The sequence below is a fragment of the Elgaria multicarinata genome, chromosome 14, assembly GCF_023053635.1.
Source record: "Elgaria multicarinata webbii isolate HBS135686 ecotype San Diego chromosome 14, rElgMul1.1.pri, whole genome shotgun sequence".
NCBI lineage: Eukaryota > Metazoa > Chordata > Lepidosauria > Squamata > Anguidae > Elgaria > Elgaria multicarinata.
Genome location: NC_086184.1, coordinates 282,965 through 306,055, shown reverse-complemented (window position 1 = coordinate 306,055; position 23,091 = coordinate 282,965). Strand labels below are relative to the sequence as shown.

The 23,091-nt window shown below is 54.6% G+C and overlaps 1 protein-coding gene across 2 annotated transcripts in view; it reads left to right on the top strand.

The window, feature by feature from the left end:
• Positions 1 to 23,091, top strand: part of ZFHX3 (zinc finger homeobox 3) — a 94,673-nt gene that overhangs the window by 59,812 nt on the left and 11,770 nt on the right. For both annotated transcript variants that reach the window (XM_063141448.1, XM_063141447.1), the window contains 4 exons: positions 5,485 to 5,592; positions 15,231 to 15,361; positions 15,638 to 15,838; positions 22,631 to 22,733. In XM_063141448.1, the coding sequence (XP_062997518.1) occupies positions 5,485 to 5,592; positions 15,231 to 15,361; positions 15,638 to 15,838; positions 22,631 to 22,733 (543 nt within the window). The remainder of the gene's footprint in view (positions 1 to 5,484; positions 5,593 to 15,230; positions 15,362 to 15,637; positions 15,839 to 22,630; positions 22,734 to 23,091) is intronic.

Here is a 23,091-nt window from a genome sequence, read left to right as displayed (position 1 = left end):
AACCACACAGATACCATTATAATCATAATTCTAAAATTATTATTATTTTTATTTATTTATTTATTTATTTATTTATATAGCACCATCAATGTACATGGTGCTGTACAGAGTAAAACAGTAAATAGCAAGACTCTGCCGCATAGGCTTACAATCTAATAAAATCATAGTAAAACAATAAGGAGGGGAAGAGAATGCAAACAGGCACAGGGTAGGGTAAGCAGGCACAGGGTAGGGTAAAACTAACAGTATAAAGTCTGCACAACATCAAGTTTTAAAAGCTTTAGGAAAAAGAAAAGTTTTTAGTTGAGCTTTAAAAGCTGTGATTGAAGTTGTAGTTCTCAAATGTTCTGGAAATAGATAATCACAATAGATAATAAAGTACAATGCAATAAAACTATCAGCAAAATCTACAGGAAAAGCAATTGGAGCACTTGCCCATACCTCTACAGCTTGCACAAATACGTTCTTAACTTGTGCCCAAATGACAACAGAATGGGGAAGTAGAGAGAGAGCCTCTGGCCCGCAGGGGGATTGGGGCCCGTCCAGCCCACCGGGCCTCTTCCCTCCCACAGCTGTGCCCCGGAAGGCTAGGGAGGGGAGTCCACTGATTCCTTCCCATTGCTCGTTGGAGATAACAGCTGCCCCGGAGATAACCGCGCCGATTCCCCTTACGGAGCGCACCACTCTCCCTGTCCGTGGGGTGGGGAGTGGCCCACGAACTGCTTTTCCTGCCCTGTGAGGAAAGCTTGGGGCTGGTGAATCTGCGGGATGCAAGGATGCTGCCACGTGGCACCTTGGCTGATGAAAGCCCAAGCGCCCCGAGGCGCAGGGTGGAGATGCCTCGGTCAGGGCAGCTTTGGGGCATGTGGACGACCTTCTCCAGCTGGTTCTGGACTAGCTCAGCTTTTCAGACAAGCTCAAAATTTCAGAATCCAGGCGCTCGGCTGGTAAGAAAATGTGTTCATCCTTTTTTTTTAAAAAAAAAATGTGGGAGGGGTTGCCCAGAAAAGTGGGAGCGGGGGCGCCTGGGTGCGCTGCGCTCGGGCAACCCTTTGCAACGGCGGCCAGGCTTGCCGCCTGGGCAGCCCTGCTTCCCCCTCTTCCGTGCCTGGCGTGTGCCCCTCCTAGGGCAGGGGGCGGGTTTTGCCCCGGGAGCCCTGCAGGTGCTGCCGGAGGTGCTCAGAAGGGCAGCGCCACAAAGGCGGCTGTGCGTGCCGGCAGCGTTCGCAGAGCAGTGCGCACCACCCACAGATGACCCGGGGGTGGGGAGCGCCGGGGGCTTCACTCTTGTGCCGGGCGGTGGTTTGAGTTTCTGCCTCTGTCCTTTCGATTGTGCTGTGCTGGTATGTCTGTTGGCTTTATATGGTGTTATTTTTCATTGTGATTTTCTGTGATACCGTACAATGCCAAGAGAATTTCATTTAATGAGGCATTTAATAAATTCAGTACCATACAAATGAACGGCTGTGAGAAGTGATGCCTGGTGCCTGCTTTCCGGGGCACTGCTGATTTTGCTCGGTGCTCCAGAACTGTTCCTAACCTATCTGAGCCCTTCTCAAGACTGTTAAGAGCCAGACCTTGCAGCGTGGCTGGGAACGGAGGAGCTTCAGGCCCGTCAGGCTCCCTTCTCTAGGGCCCTGCCTCCGGCCGGGCCCACAACACGGCGTCTCTCCGGCGCGGATGTGTGTCCTGGGGAGTCGATGGAGCCCCCCTCGCTCAGCGTCTCTGTTGGCTCTGCTGCTGCTTTTATGCATTTCTGCATTCCGCTTCATTTCTACCCTGCTTGTTACGCAAGGTGCGCCCAAATGCCGCTGACGGCGGGGCCTCTCCAAGGATTGGGGTGCGTGTAAAAGGCTCTCTGCCCTGGCCGCAACCCAGCTAGGCTTCCCAGTGGCATTTCGGCTTCCTCTCCTGGGTCCGCAGCCTGCTTACTGCCATGCCAAGCGGTCTGCTGAAAAGAGCAGCCTCGTTTGTGGTGGGAGGGATGGGGGTGGGAGGAGGTCGTGGCTGGGGTATTTCTGGCTAGTTGGGGGTGGGGGATCCTTTTGTGTTTCAGAGAAGCAGCCTGTGTACAATTAAAACTTGTTTCTGGTAAACCTCATTCCAGGAAGATGAGCTTTTAACAAAAGGCTTTTGACAGCTGCAGGGTATTTCAATTTTTTTTTTTAATGTCGAATGAAAAATCAATACATTTTTCTGGGTTATACATATTCAGAACAGGCTGGATATTTCCATTATAATGGAAAATGGGTGTCTGTGCCCATCTCGCCTGTCAGAGCTGCACCAGCGCATTTTCCAAGCCACTGCTAAATATTTCAAACCCGATTTGATTGTGGTTCGTGACAGCTCCTGCTCCTCCGCTCTTGAGTCTAGTGGAATGGGGAGGGGGGAACCGGCTCTACTCCCCACCTCTCTCTGGTCCCTTTCCCGCCCCTGCTGCAAGCCTCCCTCCCCCCCCCCCCGCCGCCACCCCGGCAGCATTTGGATCTGGGCTGCTCTTCTGTTCCGGGAGGGGGGCCGGGGGAGGACCTCGGAGGAACGCTGCTCCTCTCGCCTGGCTGTTTTCCAAATGGGTGTGGGGCCGTGGGGCGTGCCCTGCTTTGGGGCTGTCCGTCATGATACATGAAGGGGCAGGCGCTGTGGGGCCCATAGTCCTGTGGTCTGTGAGTGGTCCTGGGCACCTTTCCTTGCCTAAGCTCAGACTGGTTCTGTGTGCTCCGCCCAAGCCCAGGAGATGCCTCCTCTTGAGAAAGAGGGTTTGTCTGCGGTGTCTTTTTCTCCAGGGCTGAAATTCTACTGAGCCGCTTCCTTGTGGGGCACTTTCAGTGACCTTGGATTTCCGAGCCCCATAGATAAGGCTACTGGTCCCAATGGCTGTATGCTACCTCTGGTATCCAAGGCGGTACGCCTATGTACACCAGCTGCTGGGGAACATGGGCAGGAGGGTGCTGTTGCACTGGGGGGGTCTCCCTGTGGGCATCTGTGTGGCCAATGTGGGAACGGAATGCTGGTCTAGGTGGACCCGTGGTGTCTGATCCGGCCTTGGGGCACTTCCGAGGGCGATTCCGGCGGCTGGCTCTGGCAGATGCCCTGGCACTGCTCTTCCGGGTGGGCGCTGTTCAGCATGGCTGCCTTGGCCTCCCCCCGCCCCCGCCCGGTGGCTGCTCCCCGTGTGCCGCTCCACGTTCTGCCCTCCGTGCTCTGGCTCCAAGAGCCGACGTAGGCAGGCGAGTGGGATCCCGTCGCCTGTGCACAAGGGGTGCCCCTTGGCTCCCCTTCAGGGGCCTTTGTGGTTTGTGAGCGTGGCTTAGCCAAAGGGGGAGCGTTCCGTCGGCAGCTCTGCCCAGCGCAGCCAACGGGGGCAGGGAGGGGGGCTGGTGGAAGGCAGCGGTGGTGTCCTAGCGCTAGGGGCTGGCACGGAGGTGTGGGCTGAGCCATGGGAGTCGGGGGCAGGGGGCATTTTCATGTGGGTCAGTCTTCTGCCACACACCCCACTGTGTTCCTGGGGAACGGCTGGCTGATGTGCCCATTAACTGCCTCAGGACGTGAGGAGCTAGGCCGCCACAATGACGAGGCCCATATGTGCCAGGGAATCCCTTTGGAGTCAGGCACGTCTAAGGCCGAGGCAAGGCCTGCTAGGTCGGCTGGCTGAGGGCCAAGTCTCTTTCCCTCTGGTCACGGGGACACACACACCCGCTCACACATGCTGCCCGTTGTTGCCTGTGTTGTTGCGCTAGTGATTGGTGGGTTTTAGGCTGGAGAGATGCCCTGGAAGAAACTGCAGTGGGGCCTTGCCAGGGGAGGGGCGTCCCGCCCTGGCCGGGCGAGCTGCCACCGCTGGTTAAGCATGTTGGGAGCCCTTGAAAGAGTGGTTGAAGCCAATACTGAGCGGGTCCAGATCCCCCAAGGAGTGAGTTCCCCCCGCCATACACTCTTGAAGCCAGTGCCCTTCTCCACATTGATGGCTTCCTGAGAGACAGCAGCTCCATCATCATCATCATCATCACCACATTTCTATACCGCCCCATAGCCAAAGCTCTCTGGGCGGTTTACAAAAAGAACCTTTTGCCAATAAAACAAGGCTTCTGAGCAGAGGAGAGAATTTTGCAGTGTCTCCTTCTGGTGGTTTTTTTTTTTTTTTTTAAGTAATTTTTCTACCTTTATTGGTATTCATAGCTCACATTTTCCTGGTTACTGTCAGTCTGGGCTTTCATCCATTTTAAAGAGCTATTTTCCCCCCCTTGTTGTTGATGATGATGGTATAAAGACAGATGGTGTAACTGCTTATGAATGTCCTATTTTATTTCCTCTGAACCAGACAGTTTGCTGGAAGACGTATATTATTTCCACATGCTTCGGAGAGGAGCCCAGACAGCCCAGTCACGGGGCCAGCGGCCCATGGCTCGCCATGTAGAGAGTGCCACCTCTAGGTGGCTGCTGGGACTGCAGGAGCTGCCAGCACAGCTGGCACAGAAGGGGCTCCGTCACGGGATCCCCCTCTCTGGGGGCGCCAGGTTGCCCTTTTCTGGTGCTTCCCAGGAAGGGGAGGAGGGATGCTGGTGCTCAGGAGGTCCACATTTTCCTCTTGCTGAAAGGTGGTGGTGCTCAGCTGCACAGACCACTCTGTTTGCCTGAACGGCTACCTGCCCACTGAGTACCCCTAAATTGTGCCCAGGTTGCTGCACCCTTGGGGCCCAAAGTCATAGAGACTGGGAGGGAAAGAGGGAGGTTTTATTTCATAGAGTTAGAAGGAGCTTGGAGGTTATTGCGTCCAACCCCCCTGCTCAGCAGCTACAGCATCTCTGCCAGGCGGCCCTCCTGCCTCCGTTTAAATGCCTCCAGCAAAGGGGAACCCGCCTCCGCCTCCACCTCCTGAGGCAGCCTGCTCCTCTGCTGGGCAGATTCCGTGGGGAGGGGATTCCTCCTAGCATGAAGCCAGAGCCTGCTTCTAGTCCTGCCCCCTAGAGCAACAGAGAACAACTTCTCCCTTTCTTTGGCATGGCAAGCGTTGACGCCTGAGCCCAAAGATTGGTGGTCAGAGCACTGTGTGACCTCCCTGCTGGGGCTAGCTTTGGATGGCCAGAGGGAAAACAAAATCCCAGGACATTGGGGGATCATGTCCTGGGATTTTCAGTGTGGTCAATGAACTCCTGGCCTGACCTTTTTATCCATCTGAACTCCTCGCAGCGGCTTGATACAGTTTCTTGTGATCGGGTTGGCTTCCCTACTGTGCAGCTGCCAAGGCACTGTGGAGCCGTTTTGGAGGCCCTTTTGGCTACCCGCCTCATGCAAGGGCTTGGGAGGCCCAGGCAGGATGCCTCGTGGGCCCCCTGAGGATTCCCAGGCCGGCAGGGATTTGGCCCCAGGCCCCTTGCGAGTCGCACGTGTATGGGAGCCCATCTTGGGGAGAGGGAACCCTTTGCAGAGTGGAGCTGCAGGAGCCGAATGTGGCTTGACTTTGCCTTTTCCCTCCTTACATTTCAGAGGAGCTGATTGAAGATGCAGAAGGCCCCAGCGAGGCGGCTGCCGATCCAGAAGAGCCTGCGAAAGACCCAGAGGGCGCCGCTGACAAGGAACACGTCAGATGGACAGGTAGAGCAGCCGGGGGCCAGGGCGGGAGGCGGCCGGGGTTCTGCGTGTGCGCGTGCACATGCGCTGCTTGGTTCCCATGTTCTCCTACTGTGCGTTTGGTGCCTGTCCTCCAAGTGGCCGCGCTCGAACTCTTGGTCCAGGTGGTCTTCAGTCACTCTGCTGGCTGTTTCTCCGCAACAGACTCCTTTTTGAAGCCCGTAGTTCAGATTTGTGTCGGGAAATAAGTGGCACGTAAAGTGAACTCGAATTCTGTTTAAAGAAAACGAAAGAAAACTTTGAAGCTGAAAAGGTTTTTGTGACATGGTGTAAAACCCAGAAATAATTCTTAAACCGTACCGTTCAGGAAGATGTTTTACCTACTAAGAAGTCACAGAAAGTAACAAGAAAACCCGAGTTGCTACAGAGAAAAAGGAGCAGGTCTGCCAGGGACACCTGGCGCTGAACCAGGGCGGTGGGCATTAGGGCCAGGGCCAGTCCTGGCGGCTGACATCAGAATATTCGAAGAGCCCTGCAGCTGGATCAGGCCAAAGGCCTCTCTAGCCCACCTTTCTGTCCCCGCATGGGCCAACAGCTGCCTGCCTGCCAGAAGCCCACAAACAGGGCCTGAGTGCAATAGCACCCTCCTGCCCATGTTCCCCAGTAACTGGCATTCCAAAGCATGCTGCCTCTAACCCTGGAGAAGCCATGCAGCCATCATGACTTCCATATTCTAGATGGTTTATCCAGGCAAGTCTGTGAAGTACGGCCCTTGCGCTACTGCCTTTGATGCTGGAGGTGGCTTTATAGCCATGGTGAATAGTAGCCATTGGTAGCCTATCCTGGATGAATTTCTAGAAGGACAGAAGAAGGGTTCCCCCCACCGTTCATCATTGTTTCATCTCATTTCATTTCATTAATAAATATCCCATTTGCAAGGAGGGCCTGCCTTGAACAGCTGTGGCCTAATAGAGGAAATCTACAGTCAAAACAAAACAAAAAACCTTGCTGTAAAAAGGAAGAGAAAGTGGGTCAGGCAGAAGCAGGTCCCCATGGACCGTAAAACGAGGTGGGCACATTTCTGTAGCACACCTGCCTCCCTGGCTGATCCAGGGCGAAAAGAACGTGGGAATAGGCCTGTTGGATCAGAGCAACGGTCCAGCTAGCTTAGCCTCCTGTTTCCTCGTGGCCAGCTGGTTGCCTCTGGGAAGCCCACAAGCAGGCCGTGAGCACAGTGGCTAGCACCTGCCTGCTCGGTCCCCCAGCAACTGCTGGACAGAGGCTTCCTGCCTCTGGTGCTGGAGGTGTGGCACGTAGCCCTGAGAACGAGTAGACCTCCCGGTTCTAGGTCTCCGTCCAGCCAAGCCTCTGAAGGTACAGCACTCGGGATGGCTCAGGCAGCGCCTCCGTCTCTCAGCTGAGGTCTGTGTCCGGCTGCAACAGGAGAGCATCTGGCGTCCAGCATGTATAACCAGTTGTAATCACTGTAACCGTCTATCAAACCGTGGGCTATCAAACCGTGGGCCACGTTATACAACTGTTATTTGCTTGTATAACGTGGGCTGCATCAGAAAGACCAAAAGTGGCGTGGACTTTGCATGCTTCCTCCATGATAAAAATGAGCCCTAGAAAATTTCTCCCCAAACTCTCTTTTCCTGGGGAGGAGGAGGAATATTTATTTTTTGATGAAGGAAGTTAAAATGCTTGGGAATTGCATACAACTTTGAGGTATAAACGATTAAAAACCAGCCTGATGCAGAAGCATTTCATTTGTATGCCAGCACTGAAACTACCCTGAGCCCTCACAATAGGGTGGGTTGTCACAAACTGAGCTGTAGTTGCGGTGGACCAGCTCAGACAGCCTTTTCAGCGCTCCCACATGTAACCCTTGTCAGGGCTCGCCTAACGCAGCCGTCAATGCGGGAGAGCTCTCGCAATTCCCGCCCGTGGCTGATGGCCGTTAACGGAGGTCTTTGTGGGCTGCCAAGGGCTTGGAAATTTTAGCCGAGAAGCACATTTATGGAGGGCAGCGCTGTCGGGCAGGGCTCGCAGGTGGGCGTGGCGTGTTTGGCATGAAGGGCTGCGGCATAGTTTTTGCCATTTAGGAATGATTCCTGCAGGTCCCCTGCCTTGCTAGTTACAAAGCAAGGCATGCCTAAATGGACCCGGCCGTTCCTGACTGGGCTGTCTTACTGCCCCCTCCTCTGAAAGGCTGAGTGCAGTTCAACAGAGACATGTGTTTGGAGTGGGGGTCTGTGTGTTGAAACCCACAAGTGTGGGTTGCCCAGTGTCTTTTCCTGCTTCTTCATCCTCTGTGATGGGTACCAGGCACGCACGCACGCACACACACACACCCTGCCATACACACCCTTCAGCATCCGTGCTTCACAGAGGCCTGTCTAGCACCGGCCTTCCTTCCTGGCATCTGCTTCGGTGGGGGCCGGCTCTGCCCCCTTCTCTCCTCGGGCTCCTGCATCCCTTGCGGTTCTGTCGGCATTCTCCTTTTGGGATGACGCCCCCTCTGGGCCAGTGGTGGATGGCTGCCAGGCTTGGGGTGAGGCTTTCCCAGTGTCGCCCTTTCCCGAATGGACAGGTTGGCCCATTTTCTCAGCTTACCAAGATCAATCTTCGGGATGTTTAGCCCATTACATGAAACGTCATTTGCATATTTTGCCTCCTTGGCAAACAGCCAACACGTGGTCCAGGGAATTGGTGAAGATGGGCTGGACCCAACGTGTCCCCCCCCCCCCGGTGTGATGCTTCCACACGAGCTCCTGCTCTTTGACATAAAAGCGGTCAGTGGTGACAGGCGGAGGCAGAGAAGGCACGTGTGTGTGTGTGTGTGTGTGTGTGTTTAAAAAGACTATTCACCGCTCTGAACCAGCCTGCCTCTGCAATATCTTGCTGACCCTGCTTTTGGTGCTGTACGGGTTGGGCAACTCTTGGGTTTCAGCTTCTCAGGAGTGACGGTTGTCCCTCCTTGCCCATGTTCCTTTACAAAACCGGTCCGAGCACAATATATTCATGGGGCATAGATCAGTCTCCCTCCTGAATCCGTTTTCGGGTCACTTGGTGTGTCCTTCAGACTGAGCCCCCCTCCAGCCGGCCTCTTGCCTTCCTGGGTCCACGGGCCATCACCTGGCAGAGATATTGATCAAGTTTCCGTGGTGCCACATGGTCCCAGGGCTGCTGGAAGGCGGGAGAGCCCTTGCTGCCAGCCAGTGTTGACCACACTGGGCTAGATGGGGCCGGTACAAGGGAGCTTCGGCTGTTCCTCGTGGCAGCAGCTGCTCTGCGGAGAAGCGGAGAGGCCCACCTTTGCCCCAAAGGGCCCTGCCCTCTTCCAGGGCCCCAGTTCTGGGCGGAAGGGCATCTTGCCAGCAGCTCCCCGTCGCCCCCAGGCTAGAGATGTGAAGCCCCCGAGGGGGGGGGGAATGATGAGGATGGTGTTTGTTTTTCTCCGAAAAATTGAACCACTTTGGAATATGAAATATTTCCTTTTAGAATTTAAGAGAAATTATTAATATATTGTTAGCCAGCCTTTACTCCCCCCGAAATGATTCCTAAAAACCATGTAATATAAGAACATTTTTATAGAAAGAACAGAGATGTAAAATGTCTGGAAATAATGGAGCCATGGGGGGGGGGGACGTTTTTGTTTTGTTTTTAAAGCCTCCTCTCTGTAAGATTCCCAGCATAGTTCGTTCTTTCATTCCTTACGAAAAATTATTGATCTAAAGTATATTTCACCCACATTTAGGCTCCATTTCCCAACATGTCCACCATTGCTCAGGCTTGGCATTAAATGTGCATTCTTGACAGTCTGGGTTTTGTTCTATAGAGTCTCATGGTTCTGATGCTGTAGCAGTCATTTAATGTAGTTCTGATCTATTCAGATAATAATTACAAATTTAATGAGTTTACCTTTAAACAAAATTAAAATATAATGATAATTTTATGAGCAAACTAAGTTATACATTAAATAACTTTAGGACCTGAAAGACTGTGTTATGTCCCTAAAGCAGTCCTCTCCAACTTGGTGCCTTCCAGGTGTTTTGGACTACAGTGTCCAGCATTCCTGACCTGCTGCCTGAGGCTGGTGGGAGCTGAACTCCAAAATATCTGGAGGCCATTGGGTTGGGGAATGCTATCTTACAGCAACAAAGTGACTTCAGATCTGTAAAGAGTGGTAAAAAAAAAACCAAGCAAACATTGCTTATTTTTCCATTTTTCCAAAAATTATTTTTTTTCTGGAAAAACCACGGTGGGGGTGGGTGGGAATCCCCCCAGCCTCAAAATTTCCGGAAATGTCACCCCTTGCCAGCCAGCCAGGGCCCCTGACCTCCCACTGGGTGGAGCGGAAGCAGCTGCCTCGTGGGAGTGCTGTCTTTCCCCTTGGAGCGGCTGAGCCGACGGAATCGATAGAGAAGATCCAACGTCATGAGTCCTGCTGTGAATTTCTGGGCCGGGTGGCGGGTTGGTTTTCGGAATGCCAAGAGCCGAGACCCCCGGCTCACGGAAAGACGCATGAATGAATCATCATTCCATTGATTCCTCCGTTCTGCTACTGGGCCAGTCGGTTGAGGTCCCTGGTGCTCTAGCTGAGGGCAGCCGATGGCGGGGTGGGGTGGGGCTGTCTTGGGCCAGGTGAAGTCAGCCCTCTTCCCCCCCCCAACCACTCTGGCTCTGGCCTGTGTGAGCTCCTCCTGTGCGCCTCTTTTCCCAGCACACGGGCAGGAGAGGGAGGTCCTTTTGCCAAGGCTGAGAAGCCAAGACCATCAGTAAACCCTTCGGGCAGCAAATGGTCTGGGGGGGGGGGGCGTGCTGTTTCCTTTCTGAGGGAAAGGTTCACAGTTCCCTTCACATTTAGGCAAACGATGCGAGCCACCAAACCGACCTTTTTTGAATGTCTAGGGTCGGGTCACTGCCTTTTGTGAGCGCAGCCTTCCATTGGAGGGAAGCCTGTGTGCCTCTCTCTCTTGACTGAACTATTTACACTCTGCTCTCCCCAGATGCTCACTTGACACCTGTAGATGGAACAGTAGAGTTGTGGCAGGTCTTGGTCCTTCAGAGGAGCTTCCAGAGAAACTCGGCGGGCAGGTCGGGGGCTTCACCTTTGTCCTGGAGAAGCCCCTGGGATGCTGTCTGCCGTGGGCCTTCCCACAAAGCCTTTCCTCTCTCGAGCCACTCTCTCCTCCTTCCCGGGCTTGGGAAGAGTTGGTGGGCAAGGAGCTGCCAGTGGAGCTTCACCTGTGGAGCTGGGGCCTGAGCCTGTGTGTTTGTTTCTGTCCCTGCCCACCAGGTATTTAAGGTGGGGCTGCCAGAGACTGTGTGTTGGTGGTGCGTGCTTTTCATGGCTGCAAAGCAGGCAGGGCAGCCTTTGCTTCTCCTGATGCCCCGCATGGGAGATGTTCTCAGCAAAAGGTTTCCCTTTGCAGTTGAGGAGTCAGCTGGCCGCTTGCCCCTGCTCTAGCAGTTCCTCCTCGGCTGCTTTCCCTGAGAGCTACTCGTGAGAAGACCTGTGACTTCCCAAATGCATTGCCAGTAAATGAAACTGCTGACTAAAGGCTGCACGTTTGGATGTCTGTAGAATGGCTTTAAACCTTGGTCAGCCACCAGGGCTCTCGGTCGTGCTCGATGGCAAATCAGTCAGCCTTGGCGGGGGCAGCAGCAGCTGTGCTTTGTGCCCTTGTTGAGAGCCCGCCGTGAGTTTCTGGTGTTCCGCGTTTCTCTCTTCGTCCCCACGTGGGCAGTTGTGCAGAAGGCCAGCTCCAGGTGTGCTGAGGGCCCCCATTGTCCTCTACAGCCTGACAGGCTCACGGCTTTGTGCTGAGGGTAGAAGTCAGATGAGGAGGCTGGTCGTGATGGAGGCCAACTACATGTGAAGAGAACCTATGGCCCTTTGGTGGCAGCTGCTGTGACTGGGTTTGGACGAGACGCTAACCCATGCATGATGCCTTAAATGACCCATCGTGGATGATTTAATCCGTCGTGGGTTATCGGGTCATCTGTTAGGGATTTTTTAACCCACGGTGGATTATTTGCCTGAAATAGCCCATTGTCTGCTGTAGGGTTTATTTAACCCACCGTGGCTTACTCTGGTGGCCTGTGGAGCCCCATTGCAAGATGGGATCACGTAGCGGCCGCCGCTCTATAAATCCTTGAAGCTTTACAGGATTAGGACCAGACCTCATGCACAACCTCCTCTAGTGGGGATCTGCCTTCAAAACCCTGCACAATTTCACCCAGTGAAATTGCACAAAGTACGAATTTGTGCAAATGCAAATTTGCGTGAATTCATACCTGCACAACTGTGCACTTCAGGCTATGGGGGAATTGCAAATTTTGGCTGTTTTCTTTGTTTTTGCTTGCTTTCCAAAGGTTTATTTGTGCCACTCCCTATTTGGTTTTCCCTTCCTGGGGGTAACTGCGCAGGATTTTGAAGGTGGATCAGGTGCGTCCCCACTAGGGGAGACTGTGTATGAAGTTTGGTTCTGATCTTGCAAAGTTTCAAAGGTTTATTAGTGCCCCACCCCCTTTTTGCTGCACCTGGGATTTTCCTTCCTCCAGGTATAATTGCGCAGGGTCTCCTTGCGGGGTTGGGGGCCTCCTGATTCGGAGAGGCTGTGTGTGAAGTGTTGCCTGGATCCTGCAAAGCCCCAAGGTTTTATAGCCATCACCCCCTTTTTGGTGCATTCAGGATTTTTGTTCCATGGTGACTGGTCTTGTGGGGTTTTGATGTTGGATCAGGTGCTTCCTGATTGCAAACTTCCAGCGTTTTAGAGGTGAAACAGCCTCTGTTCGGGCGGCAGGACTGCAGCAGGGCAGGGGTGTGTGTGTGTGAGAGAGTCAAATTACATACAGAAGCTTAATAAGCTGCTCACAGTAGCTTATTAGCCCGTTCATGTGGTGGTAGTTCATTGGCTATTTAAAAAATAAGCGACTGTGTGTAGCTTGTTAACCCATCCTGGGCTACCATGGCATCCGAATGCAGCCAGTCCTTCTCCCTCCTTACGTACATACCTCTGACTTCTTCAATTTATTACTGGTGACTCTTGAGATTTCTGCACAGATTGAGGCTATTTGTGGCTTAAAACCTCCTCCTCTTCCTCCTCATCCACTCTGTCCCCTTTGGGGCGCTTGATCGCCGCCTCTGCTTGTCTCCTATCCTGCTCTTGGTTTCCAGAGTCTGCCTCATCCTACCAGTCCCATCACCCTCCAGTATTTCCATTTCCCACAGGGCAAGAAGCTATTCTTTGCCTTCCCCCTCCGTGGGGGATCCGTCTTTGGCACTCTGTGATGCTCACTGGCCGTCATAAACTCCCATCACTTTCAGCACCCCCTGCAGGTGGATAACAGCCCCCCCCTCTCTCCCTCCCTCTCTCCCTCTGCCCACATCCCTCTGTCTAGTCGCCCGCCTGATACTTCTGTTTGAAGGCTTTGTGGCTGCCTCCTTCTCCATACGTGCGAAGCTAAACTGCTCTAACCTCCCAAGCCTCCTTCTCCTCCTCCTCGCATGTTCTCCATATCCATTGGCAATGTCACCACCCACCTCTGGCCTCCTCTCTGTCATGTCTCTTCTCCCTCGACAACATTGCAAAAATGCCCCCGGTCCTCTCTGGCCCCTCGGCAAGAACCGGTGATCTTGTTTAGGGCAGCCTTCTCCTCCTTGTCCCCTCACCGGATGCCAGAATGGTTCGCCACTCTCATGGTGGGTCTCACCACATGACCCACCCGCCCCGCTCCTTAAACCCCCAGGCCGCCCCCTCTCTGCTTTGGGCCCAGCGCCAGCTCCTTGCCCCTGCTTTCATTTCTCCATTCTTTGGTCCTGGTGCCTCCCTCCGCTCGACACGTGCTCCTGGCCCTCGCCCATCCTTCCAGGGCTGGCACGCTCTTTTTCTGTAAAGGGCTCCCCTCCTTCTCCCTGGCTGCCCCTTCTGCCTGGAACTGCCTCCCAGGGTGTTAACTTACTGTGCTGCTTCTCACATCCTTCAAAGGCCTCCTCAAAACTCAACTTTTCCAGGAAGCCTTCGGCAGACGCCCCTCCTCTCTTGACCCCACTGCCGCTAAGTCTGAGTGCATGCCACTCCCCCGATCCCACTTTATGCTCCTTGCCTGCCCTGCCCCTGCGGCCTCCTTGGCAAAATGGTAAGTGAGCCTGTTTGTGGGGCGAGGGATAAAACGTCAGCAGAGCTGTGCGAGAGCCCCAGCTCCCTTCTCCCGGCCGGGTGTCCCATTCTCCTGGGTGGAGGCGATCTGCGGACTACCGCTGGGAGTCAGGCCTGGTTATTCCTCCTATCCTTTCGCCTCATGCAGGGCCCTCTTTTGTGATTTTTGAACACGCCCCCCCCCCGCAAGCCTCCTTGCATCTTTAAGGGGGATGAGTGGAGGGGGGAGATGGGGGAGAACAAGCCGCGAGCGTTAAACCGCCCTAGTTAATCGGCAGCCAATCCATCATGTTAAATATCCAGCTGTCATATATTACCTTCCAAGTGAAAATGAATAACTCCCATTAAGGGTGAAATGGGTTTGAAGTCGATTCGAGACAGATTAAAGTACTGTTCTGAATGTGTGCGTTCCGGTGGGGGCTGTGCATAATATGCTTGTCCTTGTAGTTTTTAAATAATAGATGCCCTACAAATTTATGTGCTCCAGGGTACAGAGTTCAGAGGTCACAAAGTAGGCATTCTGGGAAGAACCGCCACTTCCTGGAACCTTCTCTGCAGTTCGTTCTGCCTCCCTCCCCGTTTCTGAAGGTCTGGGAGGTCCTCCTGGCATCTGAGCATAAAGCTGCATCCCCACCTCTAAACTACCGTGGGGGATGTGATGCAACGTGAGCTGGATGATGTGACTGACCTTGGGGGGGGGGGGGCGGAGAGCCCCTGGCTCTGAGAGAGCCCTGCCTGGGTTTGCCTTTGGTTGACCGGGGCCGCTTACGACATCTGTGCCGTGTCCCAATTTTGCATGTTTTCCACCTGTGTCCTTTTCCTGGAATTACTTCCGAAGCACAATGCCATAGGCAGCAGGGCTGTCCTGAGAGCAGAAGTTTACAATGTCTCACTCATCTGGGTTCACCCCCAAATGAAGTACACTCTTGCTTGCTGAAGGCTGGGTATATGGGCTGCGTGGAAAGAACGTGGTCCATAGAACTGAGCCGTGGGTGTATGAGAGAGAGATGGTGTGGTTTGCAACATTTTTCCTTCTCTAAACAAAGCATGGCCCTTTTGGTGTGCTGGGGGGGGCGCCCTTTTTTCAGGGGCCCTGCAGAGAAAGGGCACCAACCAGCATCTATTGCGGCCTCCCACAGACAGTGGCTCCATTGTGACCCTCTTTACAGCCCCAATTGGCTGCAGCTTCAGCCTCATTTTCCCTCCCAAATTGCCCGTCTTAGTAACAGCAGTGCCATGCAACCAATCAGATTTGGCTATGTGATGGCATCATGGAAGGCAAAGAAAGCTAGTTCAGAGGGAGGGTTCAACAAATGTTTGGGTGGAGTGATGGCAGTGACCCAAGGGGCAGTCCAGAATCTGAGATCTTCTCCTCTCTGGGGGATCCATTTATGTCTGTCTTCCACGTTTATGTCTGTCTTCCACATAAGCCCTCCCAGAGCCGGCTTCTCACACGCTGCTCACACATAGTTGTGTCTTTCCCCTTTGTTGCAGCACAAGCTACCCAGGCTGAGAAGGAGCTTTCTGAGACCCCTGCATCCTCCAAACGTCTTTCATTTCCAAGAAGCTCAGAGTCGCCTGTCACCAAATGGCCAAAAACATCAGATGAGACTAAGCTGGAGCAGGTGAGACACCGCAGTGGCTGCCACTTGCTCGTGTGTAGCCATGGCTCACTCACGTTGTACTCTTAAAACCATCTGGTCTGCTTTTCAGTCCACTTGGGCCTTTGAGGTAGCTCCCTGTCAAATGGTGGGACGCACAACTGACCACGAAGCGGAGAGCCTGTTCCTAGAGGAGCGGGCTAGGTGTTGCGAGGGGCTGGAGGAAGGCGCCCCTTCTACGGTCTGGCTGCATCAAGGCCTCGAGGGCACCAAAGCCTGTGGTTTCTCCTTGCCCTGCAGGTGTATCAGTGCCCGTACTGCAAGTACAGTAACACAGACGTGAACCGGCTGCGGGTCCATGCCATGACCCAGCATTCCGTCCAGCCCATGCTCCGGTGCCCCCTCTGCCAGGACATGCTGAGCAACAAGATCCACCTGCAGCTGCACCTGACGCATCTCCACAGTGTGTCTCCGGACTGCGTCGAGAAGCTCATCTTGACGGTGAGTCCCTGCTCTCCACCGCAGCAGGAGGAGGAGGAGGAGGAGGAGGAGGCTTCCGTTTCCACCTGCGATAACTGCTCCTCCCCTCCATGAACTGCCCATGTTCAGCACTCCTGCCTGTATGCCAAGAGGTGCCAGTAGCTGCTGAAATGCATGAGAGGCAGACTGGGGCAATAACTAACTTCTGCCAGCCGTAGGAAACGGAGAACAGTGGTGGTCTGGGAGGACCTGAAGGCTCCTGCTGCCTTCCTCTGCCCCCAGATCTGGCATTCCAGAGGCAGACTGCCCCTGAGCATGGAGGCTTAGCTCCCCTGCCTGAAAGCTGTTGATAGGCTTCTCCTCCAGGCATTGGTCTGAGCCCTCTTGAAAGCGGCCTCAGCTGGTGGCTGTCACCACATCTTGGGGCAGCGAATCCCACAAGCTAAATTTGTGTTGTCCTCTTGTTTTTTCTGCACGTCCTGCAAATGAGCGTCCCCATAGTCTGTTGCCAAATCATACAGTTTCTCCTTTGGACAATTTTGACCCTTCTCTTCAGGTCCTTTTTACTGGGGTTCGTTGGTCCCCGCTTTGAGCGTCTCTGACCTTGACCCGGTGCTATGTTCCCTGGGGGGCCCATGGCCCGCCGCCATCCAGAATGCTGCTGCAAAACTCCTTCTCCTCTCTGGCCATTGAAGCCGTGGGCCGCCCCTCCTCATGCGCGCCTGGTGGCTCCATGTCCAGCCCTGGCTTTCCAACACTTTGCCCCACCCAGTAGATCCCTGCTTCTCCACCCACCCAGCCCCCCAACTCTTGCGCCCTCCGTCTCCGGCACTCTCGTTCCCCTTTCTGTGCTTTGCTTCTAGGGCTGTTGCTCGAAAACGTCTTCTGGCCTTCAGGCCAGCTGCTTCATGGAGCGCTTGTCTGCTTTGCTCTCCTTAAACCAGCCTGCCCTGAGATACTGGTGAGAGGAAGGCCAAGGCCGGTGGGCGGGAGGGCAGTTCCCGGTGGAGCCCCTAGGAAACACCCACCCATCCACACCCACACCCCCACACACCAGCCAGGGCCTTTCTGAGGCTGCGGGTGGGGAGGAGGAGGAGGAGGAGGAGGAGGCCTTTCTGCTCACGGCAGGCCTTTCAGGAGCCTGCTATGTTTCATAGGGCTGTTGCTATAGCAACGGCTGCTTGCTTATACCCTGCGCCTCGTATCTGTGTGTCCCACAGCCCCCCCTTTCCTTTCCTGATCAACAATAGCCCGAGGACCCCATTCCCCGTGAGGCCTGCTGGGAACAGCCAGGATCCTGGGCTGTTGCTCTACCCACGGGGTGGCTGAGTGGGGGGCCTTGCTGTGGCCGGGCGCCTGCTCCTCTCCCCAAGTGCAGGTGGGCAGGCGGGGGGGGGGCTGCGCAGGCCAAAGGCTCCTCCTGGCGTGGCTCCGAGCCCCCTCCCCGCTTTGGGCTCGCTTTGGGCCGCTTCACTGCCGGCAGGACCGTGTTGCTTTGCTTTTGGTCCAAGGAGGAGGGCAGAGGAGCCCCGGCTGCCGGGCCCTGTTCTCCCCACACACACACACACACACACACACACCCTGCTCCTTCTTCTCCGGCTCCTTGGTTGCAGGCGAGGTGCTGCTTCCCACGCCTCCCCCACCGGCCTCCCCCCCTCTCCTGGTTGCCCCCTCCCTCCTACTGTCATTCAGCCTTTCTCTTTTCCCTCCCTCCCTCGCCTTCCCCCCACCGCTACCCCCCGTTTCATTCCCCATCTCGGATGAAGGTAATGAAAATAATCGGCCTTCATTAATTCTGAGCCCTGTGAGATGATAGCCATTTGGAGCCCTGTTTGCCAATTAGGTGGTCTAAATTAGAAGTGACCTTGGTAAGGTGCCATCGCTTTGCCTCTCTGCGCCTAATGAAGCTCTTCTCTCCCGCGCACGCGCACGCGCACACGCACACGCACGCAACGCGCGCCTGCCTGCCTGCCTGCCTGCCTGCCTGCCCCGCTCTCCCTCTCGGGCTTTGTCATGGAAATCGCCTCCTTTGTCTGGCTCTGGAACCTCATCTCCCCCCTCCTCCCCACCCCCCTGCACGGACAGAGGAGATGTTAATGTGCCTCCTCAGACTCTTGCTAGAGATTTCATTTTGGGCCAATTAGGTTTCAGCTCTATGGGGAGGGGAGGGGAGGGGAGGGGAGGGGGTTGTTCAACAACAGCAGCAGCAGCAGCAAAATGACTCCCTGAAAAATGACCTGCCCTGAATTATACTGCTGAAATGAGAAAGATGGCGGGGTGTCCTCCTCCCCTCCTCCTCCTCCCAGGAGTGTGTGTGTGTGTGTGTGTGTGTGGAAGAGCTGTGTGCTTCAGTCCGCGTCCTAGGGTGGGAACCCCCCACTCCGAGCCATTCCTGGCCTCGGAATTCTTCCATTCTTTGGTACCAGGATCCCATTGGTGGAAGGGGGGCACTCAAAGGAGACGGAGCTGCCCCTGCAGCCTGAAGCCTGCCCAGGCTCAGGAGCAGCCCAGTGGCTTCGCCTGCAGCATCCGGGGGAGCGGGGGGGAGGGGGGCATGATGAAAGCCCTTGCATGCAGCCATTCCGATGGCTTGCCTCTCAGTCCACACCCCAGTCCCCCGGGTGCGAATCCCTTGATTTCTTTTGGGGGAGCAGCATGCCCTTGAGGGAGCTGAACGGACAGCAGCCGGACAGTGGCCGTTCGGCTGGGGTCTCCCTGGGCTCTGGCGCTGCCCCTGCCCCTCTCCTGCTGCCGCCTCTATCCGTCTTGCAGCGCGCAGGAAGATGCCAGGAGAGAAAGGGGATGAGTTAAGCACACCGGAGGGAGGGAGGGCTTGCAGCAGCAGCAACAGCAGCAGCAAATTGAGATGCAGAGAAGCACGTGAGCTTGATGATTATATTTCAGGGAGAGTTAATTGACGGAAGGTGAAGGCAGACAAAGAATCGCTGCTTACTGCCTTCTTGAATCCCAATCAGGAATTATGATTAAAGACGTGGCAAGACAACAGACGCCTGATGAATTGGTGTCTCTCTCTCTCTCTCTCTCTCTCTTTGGTTTTGCCGTCATTCACACTTGATTGACTTCAACCTTTCAAGTGCAAAAGCCTCTCTTTCCATTATTATTCGTAGCCATCTGAGTTTTTCTAATTAAAGTGTATGAAAACAATTACGGATCCATCGTACTGGATCTGTTAGTGGGGATGGCTACCTTGCTGGATTTCTGGGAAAAGACCATGCTTTGCTATCATAATGTGCAATTCAGAGGTTAGATAATATTGTTCTTTGTCTACTCCACTGGGCCTTTTTTCTTTTTCTTTTTTTACTTTCTCTTGAATTGTTTTCATAATTTCTGTAGAGGCAGAGAAAGTGCTCTGGTACCAAGGTACCAAGTGGGGCATTTGTTTATGCCCGCCCGCCTGCCTGCCTGAATGCCTGCCACTTCCGTCATTTCCCCACCCTGGAAACTGCCCAAAGCCTCTTCTCTCGGTGGGGGGACGGAGACGTTAGTGCCATGAAACCTACGGCAGAGCTGGGGAGGGGCGGGTTGGGAAGTTCCTAGCTCCGTCCCCACCTGAAGGCAGGACAGGCTCCTTCCTGAGTGGCCTCTGCACCGAGCACCCTTTCCAAGGCGGGGGCGCCAGGCCTCCGCGTGCTTTTGCTGCTGTTGGGCGTTTGCCTGTGGGCATTGGTGGCCAGCGCCCTCCCGCAGTGGAGCCTGAGGGTGCCGTTCAGTGGCGGCCAAGGCCCAATGTGGCCACAGACACAACGCTTGCAATGGAAACGTACAGGAACCGGGGCAGCGGGGTTCCACCTGCAGGGTCACTGTACTTGAACAGGAAAACGGGTGGAGAAGGGTTAGAGCGTGTTTCCTTCTTCCGAAAGGTAAAATTCCAGAAACGCCGCCCAAGTGGTCTGTAGCGGCAGGCAATGGGAAGTGCTGTGGTGCCTTGGAGACTGCAGCCTGCCTCTCTGTGGCCTCCTGGCTGTGCACTTCCTGCCTCAGGCCAAGCAGGGACCCGAACACATCAACCAGCCTCTCCCAAAGGAACCCGCCCCACCTGGGGCCTCAGGCAGATGGGGGTTTCCATGTCCTCGGTGGCTTTCATTCTCGCTTCTTTGTCTGCGTGTGTTTGCGCCCGTGTTTCAGAAAGTAACACAAGAATGGGATTTTGCATGCAGGAAACTGCCCACTTCCTCTCGCCCGCATTCTGTTTCCAGCAGCTTCCACCAGCTGAGTGTTTGCGGAAACTCACAAGTAGAGAAGGGGGGGGGACACAGACCCCACCTCCACCCCCGTTCTCCGCACCGTCTGCTGCTTTTCAGATGAGTTCTGCCTGTGAATGTGGAGCTTCCATGGACAGACAGGCCTGGCACCTTGGACAAGCCTTCCATGAATTGGTTTAAAGCTTCTTCTTTTTTTAAAGTCCTCCGCAGCTCTCAGCTGTCACAGCGTCTTGAATTCCCTAAGATACGTGTGCAATGGATAAAAAAATGCTTCTGTTTGTCAATTCTCAACCTACAGTATTGTCAGTTAGTTTTAGTGGATGACCCACATTTCAAGTATCTGGAGGAAAAAATATGTCTCGGCACCATTGGTAGTTGGATTAACCTCTGTCCTGTGACCCAATCAGCCATCATTCGCCCCCTAGACTCAACAGGCCCGAGTGTTTGAGCCTCTCCTCTTGGCGGAGGTGCTCTCTGGATGCCCCTGGATGGCTGGAGTAGCCCTTTCCCAGCTCTGCGATACCCGTTTGGGGCTGGGCGCAGCGAGAAGCAGGCCGCACAGCCAACACAGGCATGGTCAGGGGCATTGCTCCGCCTACTTTTTAAGATGATTTTTCTTAAATACCCTTTTATAGTAATTCCTATAGCGTAGTTGAAAGGCAGGAGTAGGGATTCAGCTTGTGCTGGATGGGGTTATGCTCCCCGTGAAGACGCAGGTCCGCAGCTTGGGCCTGCTTCTGGATTCAGCCCTGAGCCTGGAAGCCCAGGTTTCAGCGGTGGCCAGCAGTGCATTTGCACAGTTAAAGCTGGTGCGCCAGGTGCGCCCGTCCCTGGAGATGTCGGACCTGGCCACGGTGACACATGCCTTAGTTACATCCCGAGTGGATGCCTGTAACCCGCTCTATGTGGGGCTGCCTTTGAAGAGTGTTTGGAAACTTCAGCCGGTCCAAAGAGCTGCAGCCAGACTGATGACCAGGGCTGGTTACAGGCAGCACACAACTCCCCTGTTACGGCAGCTCCACCGTCTCCCGGTCTTGTTCTTCTTCGTGGTGTCTGTGCATCACACATATGGGCTCTGCGCCTGCGCAGGGCCAGGTTCGGAAACTTCTCTAGCCGAAATTCTTTTAGGCAGGAACCCCTCCCCCACCGTCCACCATCCCAGGCATGCCTGGTGGGAACGTGGCAGAGGGCCTTCTCGGTGGCTGCCCCGGGGCTCTGGGACTCCCTTTTTCTGTTCTGGCAGGCCTTTCAGGAATAGTCTGGATGTCTGTTAATGTGCTGGATTTTAAACAAATTATTTATCATTTGCTTTTTAATCTTTTAAATGTTTTAGTACTATAGATGATTTAATTATATTTTTAACTTTTGTATATTTGTATTTATTTATTTTAATTGTCTATGTTTTAATTTTGTAAAGCTGCCTTGAGTCCCAGCATTGGGGGGGGGGAGGAAACGGGATACTACTACTACTACTACTACCACTACTACTTCTGATGATGATGATGATGATGATTTCCGGACACTGGGTTTGATTTTTTCATTGCTTCAGCGTTCTGAGCCCTTCTTCTCTTAGTGAGCTTTCCTCTGGCAGCAAAATGGCTGCCTGTGTTGCCTTTCCAACATGGCTGTCTGCTTGAACGTCTGCTGCCGCTTCAGCTCACTGTGAGCGTTGGAGAAATGACGCTGCTGGCTCCACGTGCCGTGAGAAGCCGGGGAAGGCTCAGCTGAGGTGCCGCCACGGCGCTTCGGGGTCTCTTGCAGCTGGCAAGGGGCGCCACGGCTCTGGTGCAGATGCGTGTCCTTTGGGAAGCGGCCAGGGCTGTTCCGGCATTGAATCTGACTCTCTTTGGCTGCGAGGCCAATGTTTCCAAGAGGGCTTGATGACCTTTGCATGGCCGCCTGATTTAGATTCCAGTGGCGGTGGGGGGGGCGAGCTCTCTGATTATTCTTTTTAGCTATGACAAAGGGTTCGGGGTGCCTGGGTGTCCTCCACATTGACCTCCGGCCTGGGCTCTCCAGAGAGGCTGTTTGTTCTTAGAGCTCCAGTGTGTGGGGGGGTGGGGGGCAGGGGAGCTGCTGCTGCTGCTGCTGCTTTTCCTGCCACTGAGGCTCCTTCTTCGCCTTTCCAGCATGCCCCGCTGTCCCTCCTGCCTCTCCCCCCCTCCGACCCCTTGTCAGCTCTCTCCTTGCTTTGGCCTTCCTTTGGCTGGCCGCTCCTTTGGACAGGGCTCAAGGCTGGCGTGTGCTTTCTGAGATGCTGTTTCATGGAGGGCCGCCTTACGACGGGCCTTTCAACGACAGGCTTGCACAAGGGGTCAATGATCAGAGTCTGAATTGAGCATAAAGGGGAAATATTAATAATATTTTTTCTGTAAGAGCACATGCCCCTGATTATGTCTACAGTGTCAGTGCAGAAACATGCTTGACTGATTTGAGCCTTGTCTGTGGAGGGGGCTAAAGACACTCTCTCGCACGCACACACACACACACACACACACTGCATTCTGCTGATGCTGAAAAGTTCTCCCCCTAACAAATGGTTTCACAGACGTGGCTGTCTCCCTCCCTCTTCTCTCCTGGGCATCCACAGGTGACCACGCCAGAGGTGATGATGCCTAGCAGTATGTTTATCCCAGCTTCAACACCAGATCGAGATGGGAATGCCAGCACTGATCAACCAGCCAAACAGCCTGGTCAGTCTCTTTCAGGCAGATTTTCTCCAGGGTTCCCAGTCTAGAATGGTCCCATGGCAAGTTCTTGCGATTCTGCACTGCCCTCTGGGGCAGGGGGCAGGGGGCGGGGGTGGGTGGGTGAGACGTCACTTTTAGGGGGCCCAAAACCTAGCCTGGGCCTGCGTTTGCTTTGAGGGTGCGTAGGAAGAGTATTTACTCGCCACCCACGGGGGCTTGGGGGTGGCCGCTCGCCACGGGGCCCTTGAGCAACTGCTGTTCCGCCACGGCACAGCCGTTCTCAGGAGCGCGGCCCCTTGGTTGTTGAGGGGCCATGAAGCAACTGGTCAGCATTTACACAGAGCCTGTCCCAGGCCTGTGG